Here is a 24780-nt window from a genome sequence, read left to right on the forward strand (position 1 = left end):
AAATATTACGCCAAAAAAAAAAAAAAAAAAAAACTTGTGGTATTGATACGCAAAAAATTACTTTTTGGCGTGCATATAATACACAGTTTTCGTGTGCATATGATACGAAATTTGTTGCAGTGCATATCCCTGCTAAAAAAACAATAGAAGCCCAATAGAAACCATCAAATAAATTCCAATGGTTTCCATTAAAATACCATTATAAACCATTAGCTTTTTCTAGTAAAACCATTACAAAATTCCTTTTTGTAGTGTGTTTTGGGCATTTTTTGAATAGGATTTAACATCCCACCAATAGAATCCATCACATACCAGTAGACACCATTATAGTTTCCATTAAAACCAATACAATTCCCATTATAACCATTAAATCCATTACATTTTCTATTGTGTTTTGGGCAGGGTTCTATTGTTTTTTTTAGCAGGGATGATACGCAGTTTTCGCGTACATATGATACGCATCTACACCACAACCTTAATCCTACCCATCGCATAGAATAGACACGCCAAAGTCCATTTTTGCGTATCAATTCCACGAGTTTTCGTTTTTATTTGGCGTACTATTTATACGCACTTTCATGAGATCGGGTTGGGTTTCAAAGCTGTGTCCCCAATTTTTGTCAACACCGTCAGACATTCATTAAAATTATTTAATAGTTAAAAAGACTACAAATTCAGGTCTGTCACCTGTCAGATGAATATTTTGATAATATTTAATTGTGGTATTTTATATTTGTTGAGGAATTGTTGGTCACGTCTGAATATGTAATCTGTCTGCTAACATGAGAATGTTTCGAAATGTTAAAAACATCTTGTTTGTTTGATTGCAAAATAAGTGAAGGCAAGGTAAAAAGCACATTTTGATGAAAGACAAAAGTTGGGATGTTGCATCAAAGCATAGCTCAGTAGCTTAGTACATTTTTTGTTTCTTTTGTCTGAGTACAAGGTTTTATTTTTTTCAATATTGCACCGTTTTGTCCAACTTCTCAAGAGTCAGTGCTTTATTTAAAAATCTGCTGGACAGCTTTTTGTGAAGGAAAAAAAAAAAAAAAAAAAGGAGAGAGATTAAAAACAGATTCACAATAATCTTCCCCTCAGTCAGGGCTCTCAGTGCTGCTTTGTGTCACTGACACCAAATCTACCATTACATGTCCAATGGTGCAAGAGCAAGTGCTTTGACAACTTCCTTGATAAAGACTTAAATTTGGATCTGTTCCTCACACAAAGCAATTTTATTGGTTTGGGCTTTGCAGTATAAATCATTTGCTGTATGGAAAACATATTCTGCCCAACATCTCCTTTTACAGTATGTTTCATGCATGAAAATAACATGAGTCACAATGGTGAGTTGTGATGCATTTGGGCCATGGAGGCAGAATATTAACCCTCTGTCTTTTAAACTGAGTAGGAATGGAACTACAGATTCAACATTGCTCACAAATACAGGATCAATCCACGATGGACCCAGTGCAGGCTTGGACATCCTCTCATTTAAATCCCATCTGCCACATGCAGACCTTGTGCTGCGTCGCAGGAGGCTTGAAAAGACACAATCATGTCTTTATTCTGCGAGCACCACCTCATGGAGAGCTGGCTGTCATGCTGCTGCTGCTGCTGAGAGATGACACACGTGACATGATAGACAGGATCGTTGTCTTTCATTGATCAAACACAGCTGAGACTTCCGTGCCAAAGGCTGAGAAATCTGAAGTGGGTAAGTTCTAGAACAATCCGAGACGAGGAAAACAGCTTGCAAACTAGGTCAAGAGGGGGGAGAAAACTACAAAATCTTTATTAAAATGCCAAAAGGTGCTCAGTGGAAACTGGTGACCTTTTATCAAGCTTTTGAATCAAGATTTTGTGGGATTTTTCACTTTATTCCTTTTATCGTTTGTTAACAGCTGATTTAATATTTATCGACTGAAGTGCAGATGGCAAGCTGAGGAGAGAAACACTGTACTTGAGCTGTCTGGATTTGACAAATTCAGAGTGAAGTACTCCATTCAAAAGAAATAAGGCATCTGTTCTTCTTTGTTCTTCCACATGTACATCAGTGAGTATGTTGATTCAAGTGAATGTGAATAATGTGAGTAACTTTTTAAAAGTACACTTTTAAGGCACTAAGGATGTGTTTTCTGGTATGCTTCACTTCAGGTTTGCACTGCGGTGCAGTATATCAACACTGCATTGCTGTTGGAGTCTCACACCATACACTCGCTACAACAGAGGTCTTCAACCCTGCTCCTGTGGACCTACTGTCCTGCAAAGTTTATTTCCAACCTGCTTCAGCACACCTGCCTTTGTATTTTCAAGCTATCTTGAGGAGCTTAATTAGGTGCTTCAGGTGTGTTTGATTAGGGTTGTAGCTAAACTCTGCAGGACAGTGGGTCCCCAGGAACAGGGTTGAAGACCTATGCTCTACAACAGTGATCCTCAAATCTGGCTCGCGAGATCCACTTTCCTGCAGAGTTTAGCTCCAACCCAATTTCTTCAGGACCATTAGAAAATCACAGGTAGGTGAGTTTGATCAGGGTGGGAGCTAAACTCTGCATTGGCCCTCCAGGGCAAGATGTCTGGCACCAAGACATTAGCAGCAGACCCTTTAAACCCTGCAGGTTGTGTGGTGTGGCCCTCATGGATTTGTTGGTCCAATACATCCCATAGATGCTCAATCGGATTGATATTTGGGGACACTTCAGTTGCAACCCTGCTCCAACACTTCTTATCAATTTGCCCTGAACACCTTGATTAGCTGCTTCAGGTGTGTTTGATTGGGGTTGGAGCTGAAATCTGCAGGATAGTGTTGGAGATTCTTGCACTAGATGTTAAGATGAGACAGTTCAGGAACCATTTTATTTCTGTAATCTGATACTTCTGTCATAGCTTCCAGTTTAAAGCCTGAGACACACTGCACGATTTCTGGCTGTCCCAGACATAAGATTGGCATCGTGAAACAATCGTGCCAATTTCTGTGATAGTGGCTTCCTCTTAAGCCCTAAACACACTGCACGATTGTCAGCTGTCCCAGACGAAATACTGGCATCGTGAAACAATCATAGCGAATCAGAAATTGCCACGATTGCTTCACGATGCCAGTGTAATCGGGTGTGTTTCGGGCTTTATGTCGTACAGTTATAGAGGTTCAAAGACTGCCGTTTTCACGGTCTTGCGACCAAAAATAGCCTACGATACAGCATGGTCATCGCAGTGTATTTGCTGTTACGATCTACATTTACTGACCAACCAATAAAAATGCAACATGAAATCAATGCAACATGGCGCGAAAACTGCTTACCTCAAGCTCTTATCCCTTCCTCTTTCGCCGCTTCCACTTTTTTTTTCAGCACACATAAAAAATACAACTGCTAAAGTGTGATTTATTATGCTCTTTTTGTTTACCACTAGCACATGCTGATGACGTTTTATTCTTCTAATGTGTGTCGTAGCGTACGAGTCAATCATCGTACAGTCTACATGCATGTCATACCCAAGTTTATTAGATCCAAGTCACACAGTGTGATCAGCAGTGATTTTATAGGATTGCTAAAATCATGCAGTGTGCTTTGGGCTAAACAGGGCTCACTGTTGATTTGACTTGGCATAAACATTGTGCCTAATTATCTTCTGTGTTCCATGGGTGAAAGTAAGTCATATTAGTTTGGAAAAACATGGGGTGAGGAAGATGATTTTCATGTTCGGATGAACTATTCATTTACAAATTAACCCAAACAAATTCTATCTATTTTTATTTTCTTGTTTCAAATCTTGAGCTGAATACTAACACTATTTGTCTTCTTTAGAGCTGCTTATAGCTGAATTGGATTTGTTTCATAACTGATGAACACTGACACAGTTATTGAACTGAAATTAATTAACGCTGAACTAAATTGAGCTGAATAATGAGACTACTGTCTTCTGTTGAGCTGCTTGAAATTGAATGTTTCATAACTGATGAATATTGCAACATCAACTTATTTTCTAGTTTATTACTTCAAAGCTTTGAAAATGCATGTTGTGTAAAGCACTAAATAAATATGACTTGAATACACAAAGTCTGAATGCCTTGACATTTGTGAAAATGTCTCGGAGCGATGCCGGCCATCTGCCGCTGACAGGTTTGGTACTGGAATGCCAGAGTGGCTGACCTACTGTGCTGTAAAGAGAAACAAACCTTTGAACAGCATATTGTGACACAGTGAGAGGTGCAGCACAGTGAAAAAGAGACAAGAACAGCGACTGGTGGAACAGGGCACCACCTCCTGCTGGAATAAAATACTGCAAGATGGGCCTCAGTGAAAGATTAGAAATCATAATAATGCCATTTCGTTTTGAAATGATCAAACAAATACACTAGGGTGAATATGCATTACAAAGTTGACCTATGTAAAATATATTTAAAAGTAATCTATTCTCATGATTTTCATCTCACTTCAGCTGAAGAGGTGAAGATGTGGACCACTACACGGCTTTTGCTTAAAGGGATAGTTCACCCAAAAGTGAATATTCTGTCATTAATTCCAAACCAATAAGACCTTCGTTCATCTTCGGACCACAAATTAAGATATTTTTGATGAAATACAAGAGCTTTTTGACCCTGCATAGACAGCAACGCAACTGATACGTTCAAGGCCCAGAAAGGTAGTAAGGACATCATTAAAATAGTCCATGTGACATCAGGGGTTCAACCGAAATGTTATGAAACTATGAGAATACTTTTTATGTGCAAAGAAAACAAAACAACAACAACTTCTCTTCTGTGTCAGTCTTCACCATGTGTTCAGAAAAATAGTTTCAGAGGAAAAAAACTTGGCATCATACACTAAACGACTGAGGATCATGCACTACACTACACAGATATAAAAGTCATGTTTTAAAAATCAGCTCAAAATATCAAACATGTTTGAATTCATAATCTAAAGCTAAACAATTGGACTGGCTCTGACTTTTGGCAACTAGCGCCAACTTGTTCAGACTGTAAATCAGGGCAAAGATCTAGGCAAAGGTTGTATAGCGTATTCCAGCCTTTAGATCTATAGTCTGAGTGAGTCGACGCTAGTTGACTAAATTCAAAGCCAGTCTACAGATTTTGGGCAGTCAAGAGTTGACAAAACAACATAACTGCTTGTGTCTGATGGACACAACTGCAATTTTTTAGCTTCTGACTACGACTCTGTCCAGTCAGAAGATATGTTTTATATGTTGAGATACTACATTTCAATTTGAACTTACTTCACAACCTAAAAAAGCATGTTCTTATATTAAAAAGTATGTTCTAAATAGTATGCATGTGGGTAGTATTTAAGAAATTCAGACGTAGTACATCTGCCATAATGTTACCGTCATGAGACCTACCAGCGTCAGTTACATCACCATTCATAAATCTTCTCCCATGGCCTCATGGGATAGTAAAGTGACCATTGACTATGCACTTCACAATCGTGCTTGGAAGTATTAGGTCATCCGGGTACTTTTCGCCTACAACTTCAAGCATACTACTCTTTTGGCATATTTCAGAAGTATTTGATTTTGAATGCAGATGCAAATAGTTTTCTGTTGTCATGCATCTCCTAGAGACATGGCACACACTTCTGTGTGAGTTTGTTGTGTTTGGAAAGACTTGAAAGTCTGATAGCATGTGATCCTTAGTCATTTAGTGTATGATGCCCAGTTTTTCTTTATAACCATTTACAGTAAGTAGCATAAAAGTATGATGCTAGTTATATAGTGTATTCCAAACTTAATTGGAGTTCAGTACCACGGAGAGCATCAACTTGACCAGACTGCATTAAAAACAATACTGACCAATCCTCCTTAGCAACTGTTGTCACCTGACACATTTTCAGGCATTAGCTTTCTATGGATGTCCTGTGTAAATGAGCACTCACTCACTGTTGATATCGTTTCAATATTTGTATAGAATAATATTCATTATACTGCAGTTAGTTCCAGTTCTTGATGCCATTAGCTGATTAGCCTTCCAACAGTGCTGATATTTAGTCCAACGGCACTGGGATATTTCACTCAGTTTGTCTGTGTTCATGTTATTCCATACCAAAGTATGTGACTGGAGCAAGATCAGAAACATCCTACAAGGACAACAGAGTAACAGACAGCACTAAAGAGCATGTCATTTATTGAAGGCAAGGCAGAGGCAGCACTAGCCATAGAAACTGAGCTATTTAAGCACATTTTAGCTGAATGTGAAATGACGGGTTTGTTGTGTAAGTCATCATCTGACACACTGGGTTGTTAAGATTGAGAAATAGAGAAAACTTGGAACAGAATTTCTGTTGTGTCAGATCATATTTTCACAATGTAAGCATTTCTGTCAGGGCTTTTGCTTTCTTCATGATAGGAGAAGCAGACTGTGTTATCTTGTCAAATGTAATCATTTCTGACATCTTTGAAGAAATATCAACCTTTTTGCAGTTCACCAATGAGAACAAATACATTCTGGCAGGAGCAGCTGTCCAAAGCACCCTATGTTGTTTTTAAGAAATCTTGAAACATAATAGAAAATTTCCTTCGTCGAACCTGAAGTATATATAGAGGAAACACATGAGCACATGTGCAAATATGCAGCTTTACAGCATTAATATACTGTATCTATTTGCAGTATTTCAAAACCACTGACAATTTAAGGGTGAATTTCATGAAATCTGGATAATTTTTCAGCCCCAAAATAAAATAATACTTTATATAAAAAAAAAAAAAAAAAAACATTTTTTGGCATTGATGATAACAAAACATTTTAACCCTCAATTCTTATCACCTTTAGAAAAAAATAATATTCTCGGCAGGATAATGCGGAAAGAAAAACAACAGTCTATTTATAAAAAAGTACTTCGACTAATTAAAGGATTCATTTACTTTATGAAAAAGTTTTTTGAAATAAGACATATTTTGTGAGACTGATCCTCATTAAAACATTAATAAGCTGTCACTGGTATGAAGCAGAAGCTTTGTTATAATAAAACTCAGTCACTGTCTATTTTCAAAAGCACATGTCAGAGTTAAACAAGTCTCTGTGAATTATGTTTTTTTTTAAGTGTTGTTCACAGTCTTATTCTACATCTATATCTATTTTGATATTCTTTGTTCTAACTAGGCACAACATAAGTTTAAGATATCAAGTAACATTTCTGTCCTCAGAAAGCTCCAAAATCACAGCCAGTTAGAACAAAATTGATGGTTCAAATGCAGCTATAAGATGCAGGATTTTGCACCAATGAGATTTCACTGTGGGCGGGGCCAACAAAATGTTTTGTCATATAATGCCGCTGATGGTTGCAGCTGCCTAGGACAAAAACTTGTTCACCCTCACACATGCAGCGATTTCATCACTGGAGGTCATCGAGTGGCAGTATTTGTGCTTACACTGGGGTTCCTACTCAATGCCCCAAAGTTACTGTTGGGAAGCACAAGTGGTTTTTGAAAATGGTGATGGAAACTGCTAGTTAAATATAAGATGTCAGTATAAATGGACAATTTATCATTTTTAGAGGGGCATATAATGTATACTATATACAAATTACATAACGTAAATTGTAGTTTGTAATGTAATCCATTGGATTACACGTGTTAGATAATGTATTCTGACTACTTTTAGATTACTTTTTCCAAACTCGTAAGAAAACTTATTCCATTCTTTGTTATCAACATCATGAAGTGTATTAAACATAACAGTTTGCCAGGGTTTCCCAATTTGAGGTTTGTGAATGAACTTCATGATGAAAAGCAAATAATTAATTAAATTAACTGAATAATAAAATGATTTAAATATAAAAAAAAAATCAAGGTCAAACACTTGAACTCTAAAAATAGAAAATTAGTTTACCTGCATGTCATGTGACCATTAACAAACATCAGAGAACCGTGAACGTGCATGTGTGGTTAAATGATTCAAATATTACTTAAAGTCTAGCGTCTTCACTCCTAACAGTGGAGTTTTTTGCATAAAACTAAACCTTTCTTTCTTCGCACACATCACATGATGTTGCCTGTCAATTGCTTGCTTCTGGAAATTGCCAATTTACATTTAAGAAATACTGATTTCTGGTCACTTCGTTAGTGTAAATCACTGTACGTATGAACGTCCCTTCACATGGAAGAGATTGCTTAACACTGTTTCATTGTATTAGATGTCTAAAAATATCTCCTACTTGGCTACTCAAATCTATTTTTTTTTTATTTCAATACAGAAAAGAAACTGAGAAGTGAAAGTAGAAGATAATAAGTGTAAAACTACATACAGATCATTAAAACTTCACACTCCGATGGCACAAACAGCTCTTTCGGTCTCTCTCCAGATGATCAGTGTCTGTCCTCAGAACTCATGTCTGTGATACATGTCTGGATCGTAGTATTTCGTGACCACCACGCGGTTAGCAAACTTGCGTCCTGTTAGTGCCTGCATGGCCTTCTGGCATTCTGCAGCAGACACGTACTCTACGAATATCTGCAACAGAGAAAAAAATACTGCTATTATTAACCAAGCCTTAGAGTTCTGTTTAAAACAAGCCATTATCTAGACTGAAGATAATGTAGACAGTGTTATTTTAATATCACTGAAGAAACTATTATAGTTTTAATTAATAATTAGTATATTTAAAAATGTAAGTTAAAGTAATTGGTAATTTTGTCGTTTTATTTATTCATTCGTTTTTCTCAGTTCCACTTTTAGTTATTTTAATACATCAAGTTAAACTAAATGAAAATGAGAACTGTTGCCTTGGCAACGAGCTGAATTTTTTAATTATCATTAATTTAATAAGTTACAATAGCCGGGTTTCCATCCAAATTTGCGAATTTAGCTTAACGCACAAAAATGGAATATCGCCTAAAACATTAACGAATAAGCACGGTTTCCATTAAACGAGTCAAAGAGAACAAAATTGTCACTTCCTGACAATCTGGCACTAAATATCACTAAGAAAAGTAGAAGCGGCCACTGAATATAATAATTTTCATATATAATAAATTACTTGCGTCATGTAAGATAGTTCTGGGAGGCAATTATACAGAAATACTTTGACGACAGACTTTGCTCAGGAATATCAGAATGACCATAACAACAATTCGGATGCTGTGCAATGAGATCGGTCTGCTGGTTAGTCAGGTTATGCCATCCCATAACGCAAAGTCAAGTGACTTTTTTGATTTTTTTTTGAGGAATTTATTCGCAAAATGCATTTCCACCTCCCATGATTCACAAATCAAAAACAACCTCAAGTGAGCGTAAAACTTTTTTGCAAACGAATGTTTTTTTTTTTCGAAATTTGGCCTTTCCAACACTCGTTTCTGATGCGATATTTCAAAATGTGCAAAAAAACAGGGTGATGAAAACAGCTACTGATTCAAGATGAGGCTATATAATTGCAAACTGAAGTAAAGAAATAAACATCCTAATTCGTTCAAAAATGTAAATTTGTCAGCATTTACTCATGCTGCTCCAAAACTATAAGTCATCTGTAAAACACAAAAAGTGAAGAATATCTGGACTGCTCTTCTCCATATAATAAAAGGGAGTGAAGACAGATGCTGTCATGCTTCCAAATGGCTAAAAAAACTGTCACTTTTGGAGCTTGAGAAATGTGGTCACAAAAACTGGAAAAGAGCTTGCTAAAGATTCTTCAAAATGTCCCATTCTCTAACATAGGCATTTGTTTTCAGCTTATTTCCTACTCTAGAAGTCTAACGTGGTGCTCCTCTCTCCAGCTGTAATGACTGACCTTCCCGCAGCCTGGCACCTCGACACCATCCACAGGTCTGGGGATCTCGATAGAGCGCACAGTGCCATACTTGCAGCACTCCTCACGGATGTCCTCTAGGATCTCCTCGTAGTCCTCGTCGTCCAGCAGCTCCTCCGGCATGACCATGTTCAGCAGACACAGCACCTCCGTCGGCAGGCCTGAGTTCTGCACCCTCTGCAGTCCTGGGATCTGGAGCGTGACGGGCGTCTCTACAACAGCGGTCTGCATGGAAAGAAAACAAGATTTAAGACTGGACCTCTGACACAATTAATAGGACAATGCTGGCCATATAATATAGTAATTGGCAATGCATTCTTCATGAATGTCTTGATTTTTGCCATAACTGCTGTCAGTGACAAGAACTGTTGTGCTGAAGTGCTGAGGACTGCCACTTACAGGATTGACATTCTTGGCTCCCACACTTGCTCGCTGGACGATGAGCTTTTTATCGCCGAGCTGCATGCCATGTAATCCAGCTACCGCCTGAGCAAAACAGTACAACTATATATTTTACTTGTAGGAGTTTTTTGTAACTTATATTATTCTTAATGTTTTTCTTTTACACTATTTAATGTATTACAGTAGAAAAAAAATACTTTATTTTATTCAAATCAACATAAATTAAAGGAAGTAAATACTGTGATGCATATAGATGTTTTGTAGTTTTACATGTAGTTTTTGTAACATATTATTCTTAATATTTTTCTTTTTACACTATTTAATGTATTACAGTAAAACAATACTATTATCATTTTATTCAAATTAAAGGCAGTAAATACTGTGATGCATATGGATGTTTTACTTGTAGGAGTTTTTTTGCAACATATTATTATGAATGTTTTTTTCTTTTTACACTATTTAATGTATTACAGTAAAACAATACTATAATCATTTTATTCAAATCAGCATAAATTAAAGGAAGTAAATACTGTGATGCATATAGATGTTTTGTAGTTTTACATGTAGTTTTTGTAACATATTATTCTTAATATTTTTCTTTTTACACTATTTAATGTAGTACAGACAAAATTAAAATAATTATTTTATTCAAATCAGCCTAAATTAAAGGCAGTATAAATACTGTGATGCATATGGATGTTTTACTTGTAGGATTTTTTTTTGCAACTTATATTATTCTGAATGTTTTTTTCTTTTTACACTATTTAATGTATTACAGTAAAACAATACTATTATCATTTTATTCAAATCAGCATAAATTAAAGGAAGTAAATACTGTGATGCATATGGATGTTTTGTAGTTTTACATGTAGTTTTTGTAACATATTATTCTTAATATTTTTCTTTTTACACTATTTAATGTATTACAGTAAAAATACTATAATTATTTTATTCAAATCAGCATTAAGGCAGGAAAAGAAATACTATCATAAAAAAATTTTTTTAAATCTGAATTTAAATAAAATAAAATAAAATCATTTAAATAATGAGAATTAGTAAAGTAAATGCATTTAATTGTCATGAGAATAATATTGCAAAAATAAATAAATAAAATAATAACATTCCTAAACTGCTAAATATATAAAAAATAAAAGAGATTTTACTTCACTTTTCAATATAAGTGCATCGACTAATAATGATAAATGTACACTAAGATGATGGTGTGTTCCTTTAATACTTGAATCTGAACATTTACCTGGTCAGTGACGCTGATATCCACATATTCACAGAAAGCATAGCCTTTGGACAGTGATGTGGCACTGTCTTTCACGAGGTTGAAGGCTTTGAGAGGACCAAATGATGTCAGGAGCTCTTTAACCTGCACAACAGTCGAGGACGCACAGGTATGTTAACACAACAGCAGCTGCAGCTCAAACCCTACATGTCCATTAAACCCAGGATAGGGCTGTACTAGATGACAGGGCCAATAGAGCACAACAGCTGCTTCACATTCACTGTCTCCAGAGAGAAATAATCATTCTTTTTTAAACAATAATGTATAACTGTATAATTACACTGAATTGTGGCTTTCAGCTTCAAAAACTATTTAACAGTGTAGAGCTACAGTACACTACTCATCAGATCACCAATCAGACACGTCTCTGTTACTGTGGAAACAAAAATCACAGCAAAAGAGCTCAGCAGCGGCTGCCTGCTCTCATGAGGCATAAAGAATGAGGGAATCAGTCTCCCTACATTGCCAAAGTAATGAAATATCTAAATATTTTGCAATATACTTAAAAGAGATAGTTCACTCAGAAATAAAAATGTACTCATTTACTCACCCTCAAGTTGTCATGAACCTATACGAGTTTCTTTCTTCTGCTGAACACAACAGAAGATATTTTGAAGAATGTTTGTAATCAGACAGATGACGGAAGCCACTGACTTCCATAGCATTTTTTCCCATACTATATGGAAGTCAATGGCTACCAACATTCTTCAAAATATCTTATGTTGTGTTTAGCAGAAGAAAGAAACCCATACAGGTTAGTAACAATTTGAGGGTGAGTAAATTATGGCAGAATTTTTCATTTTTGGGTGAACTATGCCTTTAAAATCCATTATATTTTATACTTATAGTTTAATCAATCGAGATGCTTCAAGGGACAAGCAGCAGACAAGCCCCGTGCATAGACAGCAAGGGTACCACCACAGTCAAGGCCCAGAAACGTAGCAAGGACATCGTTAAAATGGTCCATGTAGCATGAGTGGTTCAACCGTAATTTTACGAAGCTACAAGAATATATTTGTGTGCAAAGAAAAGTAAAATAATGACTTTATTCAGTGATTACTTCTCTTCTGGTACAGTTTGCCGCTAATATCGTGAGTACCACTACTTCCTACGTTTCTGTGCCTTGACAGTGGTAGGACCCTTGCTGTCTATGCAGGGTCAGAAAGCTCTTGGATTTAATCAAAAATATCTTAATTTGTGTTCTGAAGATGAAGGTCTTACAGGTTTAGAACGACATGAGGGTGAGTAATTAATGATAGAATTTTCATTTTTGGGTGAACTGTCCCTTTAAAAATGTAATGGCCAATGAGTGGCATTAAAATTAGTCACAGCTGAATATGCCAAAGCGTTGTTCAGTGCCAGCGGTCACTGACTGAATTCTGCACACTCATGTATTCTCTCATCATAACCAACAAAGTGCAGATACATTGTAAGTAAGAAAATCATTTTGCAGTGTACACAGCTTCAGTGATTATAATGAGGGTTTTTGTAAGAGTGCTGAATTCGCGCTAGACTGAAGTCATGAACCACTTCAATGATGGGGAACATTCTTTCCTCACTTTCTGTACACAATTTATTCCCAGTTTGAATAAGCATTTTGTTTTGTGAAATCTTAAGTTTTTTAATTCATTAGAAGTAATAAAATGCGTGAACGGTTCTTTGTTAGTCGTTTTGTCTGTGTAGCTAGAATATGATTTGCCATTTCCAAACAAAATAAGTTTTATGTACTGTATTCTATTAATCAACATTAATAATCATTATAACAATATCAAGAGCAATAATCAACAATGTTTTTTGTCAAAACAATACAACCCTACCCTGCAATGAGTTCTTGGTATTTAATAATTTTTTTTATAATTTATATACTTTAATTACACTTTATTAAAGAATATTTTAAATTCCTCTGGAGAAATGAATAGAAACCGTAACCAAGCCACTGAAGAAGTCAGCTGTTGTGCTCTACATCTGCAGTACATAGATACACCAGCATACATGTTCATAACATAAGAAAACATTCTTTTAATGTTCCCTTCTTTTTCTGAATGCAGAAGGGAGGATTCTAATGTCTTCACTCCAGTCCTTCTCAACATTACAATAATCACTGAGTAAACATATGTAAAGAAGAAAATGACTTATGCTATCTGTTTATTCAGTAAAGTTATATTTCTAAAGGGGCGTCACGCTACACTTCATTCATCTGACTTCCATTCATACGAATGTGAACGTGAATACGAATGTGACACCAGAATCTCAAGTTCATGTGGAGAAGTTTTTCATTTTGCTGCGTTCCAGAGTTTTTACAAAGTTGCAAATTTGTACAACATTAAGGGCCAGTTTTACTAAACAGGGCAAATTAGCACGAGAGCGCAATTCCAAAACAGCGCCGATGGGAGGGAAAATTTCTGTGGGTGATTTACTAACAACGCGCAAATGAAAGAAAACAGACGCAACATCTCATTTGCATATCGACCAACGCAAAATACCAAGCGCAGCGCAAATTAGCGCAATCGCAAATAAAGAATAAAGAAATAAAGAAACCATAGCACACTGTAAAGAACCGGAGGCCAAAAATTAAGGGTCGCTAGAAGTTTTGATAGACCTGGTATTGCGTGACTCCTAGTTGAGGGTTCAAAGTCGTCTTATTACCTGAAGCAAATAAAAAATAACATGGCTTGGCAAACGATATGTTCAGGTAATATGCTCTTCTGGCTTTCAAAATAAATTAATACATGTGGAAAAAAATCCTCTCCCTTCTACCACGCGCTCTCTGTTCTCTGCGGTGCCTCCTCCTAGCAACAATAATTGCAGCCATTTCAAGCGCAAAATAGTTTAAGACATGCTTTTTTGGATGTTAAATAATGGCGCAAATGCCAGTAATTTGACGAGCGCAAATGTTAGTAAAACAGGTTTTCATTTGAATATTCTCCTCCCATAACTTTTGCGTCTGAAAGGGAAACTCCTACAAATGCATATTCAATAAGGTCAGGTGCAAAAATAACTGTGTCCCAATATAATTCTTCACTGCACATCTTTAGTTAAACCTGACAGTACAATTTTAACACCAAAAGACAATTTGCGCCAGCACAAGTTGTTAGTAAAACTGGCCCTAAGATGTGTGACCAAAAGAATGTCACAGCGCAACCTCTTAGTTAAAAAAAACAAAAAAAAAAACACAAACACAAGCTTTAAAGCTGGAGGTTTTCAGTAGCCAGGTTTCCATTACAGATTTGCACAAAACTTGCGATATATGAGAGTTTTCGTGAAATTTACGTGTTTCCATTAGGCATATTTTCAATTATGATGTTGAATTTATGTTTTAAAAAAAGGCACCACAAAGTGTGATGTCTTATCTTGTCCGTCGCAGTGAAAAATTTTACATGCTTGAAATCTAGTGTGAGCACCCCTTAAAACAACCACATACTAAATAATTTAAGAAAAGTTCATAAAGAAAGGTCCTTTCTTTGCATGCAATGGTAAAAACATAGTTTTTTCAAACTCATTTACAAATAAAGTTTCAGGAAGTCATTTTTTTCCCCTCCAAATTTCAAATCACTCAGACCAGTCACTATGAGCCCTACAGTAGACATAAGGTGGTCCAACATCACTGTGATGGGACTTCTAAGTCACTTCCCCGTTTGTTATATTCATACTGTAGAACTGAATTTGCGTCAACCTTTCCAAACATTTCACATTCACACTCCTCCAAAAGCCCATCCCGGTTACCCAGAGCCCCTTTATGATGCTCGCACTCCGAAAGAGTGAAGGAAGAGAGAGGACAGCGAGGGGAGGGTCCCTGCTGACAGGAGGTGCATCCGTGTGAGGAACGCAATGTCTTACTTGCCTTGTGTTACATGTTGGCATGGCAGCAGTAGATCAGAACTACTGAACAAATTATGAGCGCAGACTTAACGATCTTACGGGCCCCTAGCTGGGGGACAAAGTGGGGGAACAAAAAATGAAAGAGCTGTGAGTTTCAAAGCAGTAACAGTGACTGCAAGAAAGAAAATATATGAGAATATGAAAGAAATGAATACCAGGGTACATTAAGCTCCAATTGATTAAGTTAGTTTAGCTACATTCCAATTAGATCAATGAGGTGCACCATTACCCAAACCCCCTCGGTAGTGTCTGCAACAGAAACAAGAAACTTTTGCAGCAGACCTCTGAAATATGGTGTTTGACTTCTATCTTTACTTACATCTGCACCTGTAACTTAATTTTTTTCTATCTTTAACTGTTGCTGTAATTACAGATCCTATCAAGAGTCTAATCAGCTTTGTTCACACTGCAGCTGAATGTGGCCCAAATCTATGGAAGCCCGTTTCCGCCACTGAAAAAAAAAAAAAAAAAAGGTCATTGCGACTTTTTATCTCACAATTCAATTTTTTTTTTTCACAGAATTGCGTGATATAAACTCACAATTGTGACTTATAAAGTCAGAATTACGATTTATAGTCACAATTGCGAGATAAAAACTCGCAATTCTGACTTTTTTTCTCGCAATTGCGAGTTTGTATCTCGCAGTTTATATTCTCAGAATTGTGAGTTATAAAGTCTGATAAGGGGAAGACTGATATGTTCTCAGAATTAAGAGTTTATATCTCACAATTCTGACTTTATAACTCGCCATTGCGTGTTTATATCTCACAATTCTGAGAAAAAAATTGCGAGAAAAATTGCGAATTGTGAGTTTATATCTTGCAGTTCTGACTTTATTTCTCAGAATTGCAAGTTTATATCTCACAATTATGAAACTTTTTAACTCGCAATTGCAAGTTTATATCACATAAAAAGTCGCAATTACCTTTTTAATTTTTTATTCAGTGGCGGAAACGGGCTTCCATACAAATCACTCTCATCTGACACATCTGTTTTTTTTGTATGACAGTGTGGAGCAAAAAAAAATAAAATATTATATGCATATCTTCACATTTTTATTGTGCACTGACAGACATTAGAATGCATGATAAAACGTCTGGCACACCATTTTAAGATTAAGGGGTTAGAAATTTGAGTCAAATAATCAAACACATCAATGAATTTGACACAGGAAGTTAGGCCGCTTTTTTGCAACATATTGACATGAAACCTCCATATCAGTTTAATAAAGTACAGCGTATCAGGGCCAATCACAACGTCACCAAATGGCTAAAGCAGTGTTAATTATTTTAATATTATTTATATACTACTATAGCATTTATTCATACTTTGAATTAGCTTCTCTTTTTTTATTTTCAGGTTTCATTTCACATTTAGTTTAAGTTTTTAGTAATTTTATTAAGTGCTTTTGCCATTTTTGTCTTGTTTTTTTTTATATATATAGATTTTTTTTAATGAATTTTATGAATTTCAGTTTTAGTAATTTTAGTACTTTAACTATCATTTCACTTAGTTTATAAGGCAAAATTTTTTCAGTGTAATATATTTTATTTTATATTATTTCGGCTTAATTTCAATTACATAGTTTTATTTTTATTGTTATTTAACAATTAAAAACACTGGGCCAAAGTGAATGAAGGACAGGCAAAAATTATTATAATTGCAGAATAACCTGGCCTATGGGTATACTTTTGTTATAGTCAACAATTTGGAATGGATTTTAGCATAACATTTAAATTAGGCACATTTGCTTGCAGTGTGAACGTAGCTAAAATGTTATCACATATCTATTTCACTATTTCAATGTGGTCTCAAAAGGTAGAAATTAAAAAATGAACTAACTATTAGGTTAAAATGTATCTGAGTGTCATGGCTGATGATGAGTTACACTAGAGGGATTTCAGCTACAGGCTGTCTGTACGTCAATAAAATAATATGTACTAATTCCACACACAATTTTGGTCATGTACTGACAAAAACAATTTGTCAGTTAATTCGGCTACTCTTTGTTGTAGTGTAGACAACCACAGAATATAGGTCTCTGTAAAGACATTTACAATAATGTAAAAAGTAATAAATGATGCATGTCTTGATGATCAATGTTTAGGAAAAATATTTGTTACTTCCAACCTGTTTATGTTTCTTACTTCAGGATATTATTGGTGAAATTTGTGACTAAAGATGTAAGACACATGGGAAAATACTGATACGTGTAAAATGCCCTTAAACACAAATAGTTGGCTGTAAATGTGTCTTAACAATTAATTCATTCTTTGATTAGCAAGTTCGATTGTACCTGATCATCATTGAGATAATTTGGCAGACCTCCAATGAAGAGTTTATGAGGGGAGTCCGGCACAACTGTGGACACAACACCTGAAAACAAAAGACATCAGGATTTTAATGCACTGAAAAATCAAATCAATCAAATCAATCAATAAAATACAGTGTTTCCCACACATTGATTTATTTGTGGCGGCCCGCCACAATATCAAAACTGACCGCCACAAAGAGATTTTCCAAAAGGCTTTGACTTTTGAATAAATATGAGCACTGCACGTTTCAAAATCAAAACACAGTGCTGGTGTTTTTATATCACTGTATCTCTGAAGGAAACCGACTCTCTTCAGAAAACATTCAATGTCACTTTTCATTTCATCTTGCATTTAATGCCTGACACTGTGTCTACACCCGACGCAACAGTCTGTCTACACTGGACCCGACAAAGCGACCACTGAAAATCATTTGAAATTTGTGTTAATATGTCATAAATAGAACGTGGCAGCTGTTTACTGTCGAGTATTTTGCTGCGCTTCTCGCGTCCGGAGTAGACACGGTGTAATAAAGCAGCATTCATGAGCGCAGCACTGCTTTGTGTACAGCCTTTACCGAGGAAACCTCTATTTTTGCCGCTACAAAAGCGCCTCCTGCTGGCAGAGAATGAATTTGCCTGACTCAACCTATGGCGTCAGTTTGGGGCGAGTCAGAGAGACAGGTGATCCCACCCCAAACTGACACATCGTTGTTTTGTTCAATCCAGGAAAACAATGCATTGAAATGCTGCTAGTGGTGCATAAACTGCAGACTTTAAAAAAGTCAAGAGCGCTGTTGAAAGTTCTATAGAGTTTAATACTCAAGTGATCTAAAACAGACATAAAAAAAAACAACAACAACAGAATGTGACAAGAGCCTTGACCTGGAACATGAAAAGCAGGCTGCTCAGAGATGCCAGGCAGAGGGCGATAGTCATGTGGACGTCTGATCTTCAGCGACTGTCCTTGAAAGATAATGCCATCAAATGCCATGGCCTGAGTGGTTTCATCCACTGATCGAAACTGTGGAAGATAGACAGACAGTCAGCTTCACTCAAGAGTAGCCCTAAGTATCCCAGTCTCATTAAATGGAAATGTTTTCCTGTGCATCACCAACACATTTCTCAGTGGCTGCTTTCAACCTCATTTCAGAGGATTTGGTAAAGCTTTAGTTGTCTTCTGCTTCCAATGTTATTGTGTTTTCAAAATGCACAACATGGAAATGTCTAGAACAACAATATGAAAATATATTTTTATGCCAGTAGGACTATGGATTAGTTGTTTGCTAAGCAAAAAGGGATTGCAAACAAGACTTTTAATTAAAACTATGGATTCCTATGGACCAATTTACACTGGAAATGCATGCAACTTTACTAACTTCACCTTTAATATTCTTATTTTATAGAAATATATTCCTATATTCTCTATCATTTGGTGAGTCGCAGGCTGTTATGCATTGAAACAGTTCAGATGAGTTTGAGGTTGCATTAAGTGAGTGAAATCTGTGTCTCACCTCTAAGAAAGCGAAGTTCTTGTCCTGGTTGATCTGCACAGCGAGCACAGGATTGCTGGGAGCTTGAGACAGTCCTGCAAGTCTCATCTGAGTATTGAAGAATTCAGCCATAGACTCCTAAAACACAAAAACAAAGGCAGTGCATTCCGAGAGAAATGTCTTTCATTATCATAGTTGAATATGGAGAAACACTTGACACAACTCTTTGCATCAAGACACACATTAATTCTGTAGTACAGGAAGGCAAACTGAGAATGTTAGCTATCACAACTCATCTGGAAAAGAAAAACAAACAGGTGTTTTCATGGCTAACTTTCAGATGAAAAAGCTGATTTATCATGCACAACAGGATGATAACTGAGCTGTACAAACAACATGTTTTGCGATGCACTATTCTGGGACGCTTACCTCAGTGACACCGAAGGGGATGTTGCCAACATACAGACGCCGCGCTTGCCTGGTCATCTGACTGCCAACGATGGGCACTTGTGTGGGAGCAACTGCCAAACCAGCATTAGTGGATGTAGCCAGTAGAGCAATGCTGGGGATCTGCCCAGCAGCTACAGCACAAACACAACTAATGAAGCAGTAGTTCACCAAAAATTACAATTATTTTATTGTTTACACTCATTAAATATTTAAGCATGAATTTAAGATGTATTTCAATTGCATTAAAATTTCCATCCACTTTGATTAAACAGCTTTAATATAAGAATAAACCAATAAACGTACCCCCATGTCGTTCCAAACCCGTAAAAGCTTTGTTCGTTTTCGGAACACAATTTAAGATATTTTGGATGAAAGCTGGGAGGCTTGCGACACAGCCGCGACACAGGGATGCGCTATTTGCATTCAGATCAAAGCGTAAATCGACGTACAAGACGTATCCCTGTGTCGCGGCTGATACGGAAGAGCGTACGCATTTTGTGTAATTTAATTGGCAGTCAATGGGACAGTCACAAGCTTCCCGGTTTTCATCCAAAACATCTTAAATTGTGTTCCGAAGACGAACAAAGCTTTTACAGGTTTGGAACGACATGGGGGGTAAGGGATTAATGACAAAATTTTCATTTTGGGGTGGAGTAACCCTTTAATGTGATGCATATTTGTCAGATATACATAAATGAAACAAGAAAGATTTCTGTGATAGTACAAATAATCTGAATGTGTTTTAAGCACACAATAACCAGGTTTATTCACCAATTTATTATCAATAAATCAAATTTTCTTTTATCTCATACATATTAACTAACTGAATATTGCTTCTTCCACAGCTAGCCATATTTAACCATATTCATACTTTTACAGGAATAAATGTAATTGTTTTTACAATGAACAGATTTATGCAGATTCTAAGCAAATCAAATAAATACATTTTGAAAATTTGATTATTTAAATAAAATCAAGTCGATGACAATAGTTAGTAATAACACAGTATGCCATGGGTTTTTTGAGTGCTTTTTAAATCTTACCTGTTTCTTACACGTTTCATTTATGTATGCCTGACAAATATGCATCACATAGTTTAGTCAAAAACATACATCTTAAATTTAAGCCTAAATTTTATTTTATTTTAATTAGTTATTTTTTGAGTGTTACTTACTCTTATGACACACCAACACTATGCTGTTAATTTCAATAAAACACAAAAGGAGTATTTCTGAAGATTTTTTTTCCATTCAAATGTTGCATGGAAAAGTTTTGTATTTTATAGAAAATATCCGCTGGACGCAAACTGCGTACACTGTTCTGTGTCAGTTGCGCCACAAGGATACACTGTTTTCGTTCAAATCAAAGCGTAAACAAATGTAGAAGACGTATCCTTGTGGCGTGGCTGATAGAACAGCGTATGCTGCTTGCATCCAGCAGATATTCTCCAAAATGATGCTATGCTGGCACAGAGGAGATGAATTGTTGTTTTTTTTTGTGTGTGTACAAAAAGTATTCTCATAGCTTCATAACGTTACGGTTGAACCACTGATGGCAGATGGACTACTCTGACGATGTTTTTCATACTTTTCTGGGCCTTGACAGTGTTATTTACTATGCAGTCAATGGGACAGTCACAAGCTTCCCGGTTTTCATCCAAAATATCTTAAATTGTGTTCCAAAGACGAACAAAGCTTTTACGGGTTTGGAACGACATGGGGGTAAGTGATTAATGACAAAATTTTCATTTTGGGGTGGAGTAACCCTTTAAGTTTAAGACAACTGTTAATGTATTAGTTTCTTTCCCTACACGTTGCACCTGCCCTCTTTGCTGCGTTGAAATTTTTCTGCATGTGTTTGTGCGAGATCAGAAGTGCACAGCTACACATGTGCAACAAAAAGAAGGACCAGTGATCAAGACATGTACGCTTACTGTGATATTGAATTACTCGTACTGCACCTTGCATGGCTTTGTACTGCATTGGAGTGATGTGCTCAAAGCCTGGAGGGGGAACGTCCCAATACTTGCATGCCTTTTTCTTCCTTGTTCGGCGTGGAGAATAACTGAGAACCCAAAAAAAAATCAGTGCCTAGAGAAGATGCTGCAAACTTCAATAAGCAAGTGTTGTTGTGGTTGTGATGGACGATGGCAGGCTGGTGTAGCGTGTTGTTTACAGTCACCTGTGTTTCTTATGATCTCTGGAGCTGCTCCTGTGGTCTCGGCTCTTACGCTCTCGACTGCGGCTGCGCTTTCCTCTGCTGCGACTGCTTCGGTCTTTACTCCAGCTGCGCTGCTTCTTACTGCGACCAGCAGAGCTACTGCGACTCCTTCGCTTGTGCTTCTCCCGCTCTCGCTCTGCATGAATAACGTTACATGCTGAAGTCAACAGCACATTCTAAACAGAATTCTGCCATTCATCCAGATCTAGAAAAAATACCTAGATAGTTCCCTGCGCAAGTCACCAGCACAATCATAGAGGGATGATGGAGGTTACCAAGATCCTGCCATGCAGTTGCTAGGGTGTTAGCGATGGATGGGTGCTTTTAAAACAACGTTTTCTTAAGCTTTGAAAGTTTGTGAATCATTTGTTTTAAACCAGTGGTTCGGAGCACGTATCAAACAGACAAAGTCAAATGATTTAAGTAAACGAGGCTTTTTTACATCACATCTCTGTGAACCCATGAATCATGCAAACTTACTGAGATCGCCCCTAGTGGTGAATCACTGAACCAGCAGATATTTGTGTAATTAAAAGAAAGAGTAGGTCCTTTTTGGCCTGATTAACTAAGCTCTACATAAAACAAACCATGCAAAATCCACAACTTAATAACAAAACAACACATATTATACAGACATTTATATTTATTGTTATCAGATGATTCGTTTATTGCATTTGATATAATAAAACATTTGCAATGGGTTTGTAAAAGCAGTTTTTATGCATGTTTTGGTGCATTTACACAGTTTTGACCAGCTGGAGTCACTAGCGTGTGGCGTTTCGAGTGCTTAAAAATAGCAAATCATTTTGCAAAGCAACTGGTTCAATTGATTCGAAGCTTGGAAAAGGTTGATTTCTCTCATCACTAGTTGTGGTTAATGTATTGCAATGCTGTTCTGAGTGGCTGCTTACTAAATCAAGTCAAAAGTCCCTAAGATATTCTGTTCTCTAGATATGACCCGAGTTCCTATTTTAATCGAAGTCTATGAGATTTTTCACTTGTTTTATGCTTTACTTATTTAAACAAAGGGATTGTTTATAACATTATTATTAGATTACAAATATAATATAATAATAATTATGCATTTAATACCATATGTCATATGTTTATTTTTTACCTATTTATGAAAGAACTGCACATTGTATCCGTTTTGTTTATACATTTATAAGGCCTACTTTCATTATATTTGACTGCATATGCAAAGAGCTCAATATCATGTGCATGTTATTTCAGATGTCATTGTGAACATAACATAAACTGCAACACTTGATATTATCATAAAGGGAGGCCGTTCCATAAAACGGTGCCTTTTCCATTTCTATAAGGTGACTTTTATCAAAATCTGACTTTGTTTTAGTATGTCTTAATAAATTGTATTGCCAAGTCAAGCTAAATTAATAAAAATGACAACTGTGCAATTAGTGATAGTAAATGTGGTTATGTAAAGCTGTGGTTCTTCTGCTTGGACACCTTTGTGAATCTGAGGAGAACTGACCTCATACATCTACTAAAAATCACCAAAACATCAATTAATTAATAGTCATTGAGCAAAAACTGAAAAGTGAGGAAAATATCCTATTGCATTTGACACACAGGTAACACTTGATTAGATATTTTGTTACCTATCTAATGAAATTCTTATTCATATTTTAATATGACTTTTCGGGCCACTGTAAAAGCTTTAAATGTGTGCAAATATTGTAAATTAGTGCTGTATAATAATATAGGCCAAGGAATGCATTCTTTAATCTTTAATATGTGTGTTTTTATGATTAAATGCATGTGAGTGACAGATGACAACACTGCAAACAGTTTAAATGTTATATATTAAGAATAAAAATAAAGTGACTGCAAAATGGCTATATTAACTCAGCTGCCTGGTGACAGTTTGCATCATATATTCATCGTTCGTCAAAGTCGTTGTTGTTTATGTGCATGAGGGGCATGAAAGGCAGCTGTTTGATAGACTGACAGCCAAACCTGCACACAGGACTGAGCGCTGCGGATGTCTTTACCTTGTCGATTCTCGTGCAGCTGTTTCTCGAACTCCTCGAAATCAGACATGATCAGACCTGACGGAGCAGGCGGTCATATGAGCAATAATAACTAATAAACACAGCCGCTGCTCTGATGGTGACCGCTACAGAGCTTCCGCTTTCTCATCTGATAACGCTGACGCGATGGCACCATGTGAAGAGGACGTGTTTGTTTAGGAAATCAATCCCGTTTGATACGAGACGAGAACGCTTCTCTCTGCAGGTCAGGCGTGTGGGCGGGTCTAATCGCTGTGGGCGTGTACTGCGGTTATTCTGATTGGCCGAGACTGTTGTCAGTTACAGTTACAAGCGGGTACGCGTCTTGCGATTGGTCTACAATCTTGTTACTTCCAAGCAGGAAGAAACACATAATTATAGCTGTTTAACTACACAAACTGAGATTTCAAAATTAGGTAGAGAATACAACTTATATCTGGACATGCCGTTAATGTTTCCATAGCAGATAATAGTGAGCTAATTATTATTAAATGTTAACACCTTTCATTTGTAATAGACAAGCTAAATCTCAGGTTAAATATTTGGGCATAATTATAGCCAAAAATAAACTTGTAATTTCAACCCCAAATAGAAAGATTTAAGATGTTGCAAGAAGACTTGACCTTGAGAGCCCATTGAAATCTGCAGAAAAATAGTGGGGTTTTCAGTTACTATCTTTGACTAATAACAGTCTACTTTAAAGATCTGGATTCATTCTGGAATTTCTCAGAAATTGGAAATTATGTGATCTTTCCTTTTTGTTGATAACTGATACTGGAAATTCCATAAGCAAAATATTTTGTATACAAAAATATTTTGTTATATTAAACACTGGTTAGTGAAAAAGAAAAAATAATAATAAAGTGCTTCAGATTCAAATGGATTTATTTACAATATTGCGGTATTCTTTATTTCTGGCTAAATTTAACTTTCCAATTACTCGTATAAA

General features: G+C 36.3%; 2 protein-coding genes and 1 long non-coding RNA gene across 5 annotated transcripts in view; 1 reads left to right on the forward strand and 2 right to left on the reverse strand.

Moving 5' to 3' along the window:
- unm_sa1261 (un-named sa1261) overlaps positions 1–8337 on the reverse strand; it is a 34645-nt gene extending 26308 nt beyond the window's left edge. Inside the window, exon 1 of the mRNA XM_058769134.1 lies at positions 8253–8337. The gene's annotated coding sequence lies outside the window, so the exon portion shown is untranslated. The remainder of the gene's footprint in view (positions 1–8252) is intronic.
- On the forward strand, positions 1315–9780 carry LOC131536302 (uncharacterized). Its single transcript, XR_009269909.1, has 3 exons — positions 1315–1714; positions 1902–2053; positions 9673–9780. It is a non-coding gene; the product is annotated as an uncharacterized LOC131536302 (long non-coding RNA).
- Positions 6037–24064, reverse strand: LOC131536297 (splicing factor U2AF 65 kDa subunit-like). Of its 3 annotated transcripts, none has more exons than XM_058769130.1 (11): positions 23814–24064; positions 21760–21934; positions 21539–21642; positions 19558–19709; positions 19150–19266; positions 18521–18659; positions 17621–17700; positions 11407–11529; positions 10149–10253; positions 9732–9974; positions 6038–8458 (listed from the first exon to the last, which is right to left on the reverse strand). In XM_058769130.1, the coding sequence occupies exons 1-11, from the start codon at positions 23860–23862 to the stop codon at positions 8327–8329; spliced, it is 1419 nt and encodes a 472-aa protein (XP_058625113.1). In that variant the 5' UTR covers positions 23863–24064; the 3' UTR covers positions 6038–8326. The 3 variants fall into 3 exon arrangements, with proteins under 3 accessions (XP_058625115.1, XP_058625113.1, XP_058625114.1); XM_058769131.1 differs by having other exon boundaries at positions 6039–8458; positions 10149–10235; XM_058769132.1 differs by lacking the exon at positions 10149–10253 and having other exon boundaries at positions 6037–8458.
- Positions 24065–24780: the final 716 nt, after the last annotated feature.

The sequence above is a fragment of the Onychostoma macrolepis genome, chromosome 03, assembly GCF_012432095.1.
Source record: "Onychostoma macrolepis isolate SWU-2019 chromosome 03, ASM1243209v1, whole genome shotgun sequence".
NCBI classification, from domain to species: domain Eukaryota; kingdom Metazoa; phylum Chordata; class Actinopteri; order Cypriniformes; family Cyprinidae; genus Onychostoma; species Onychostoma macrolepis.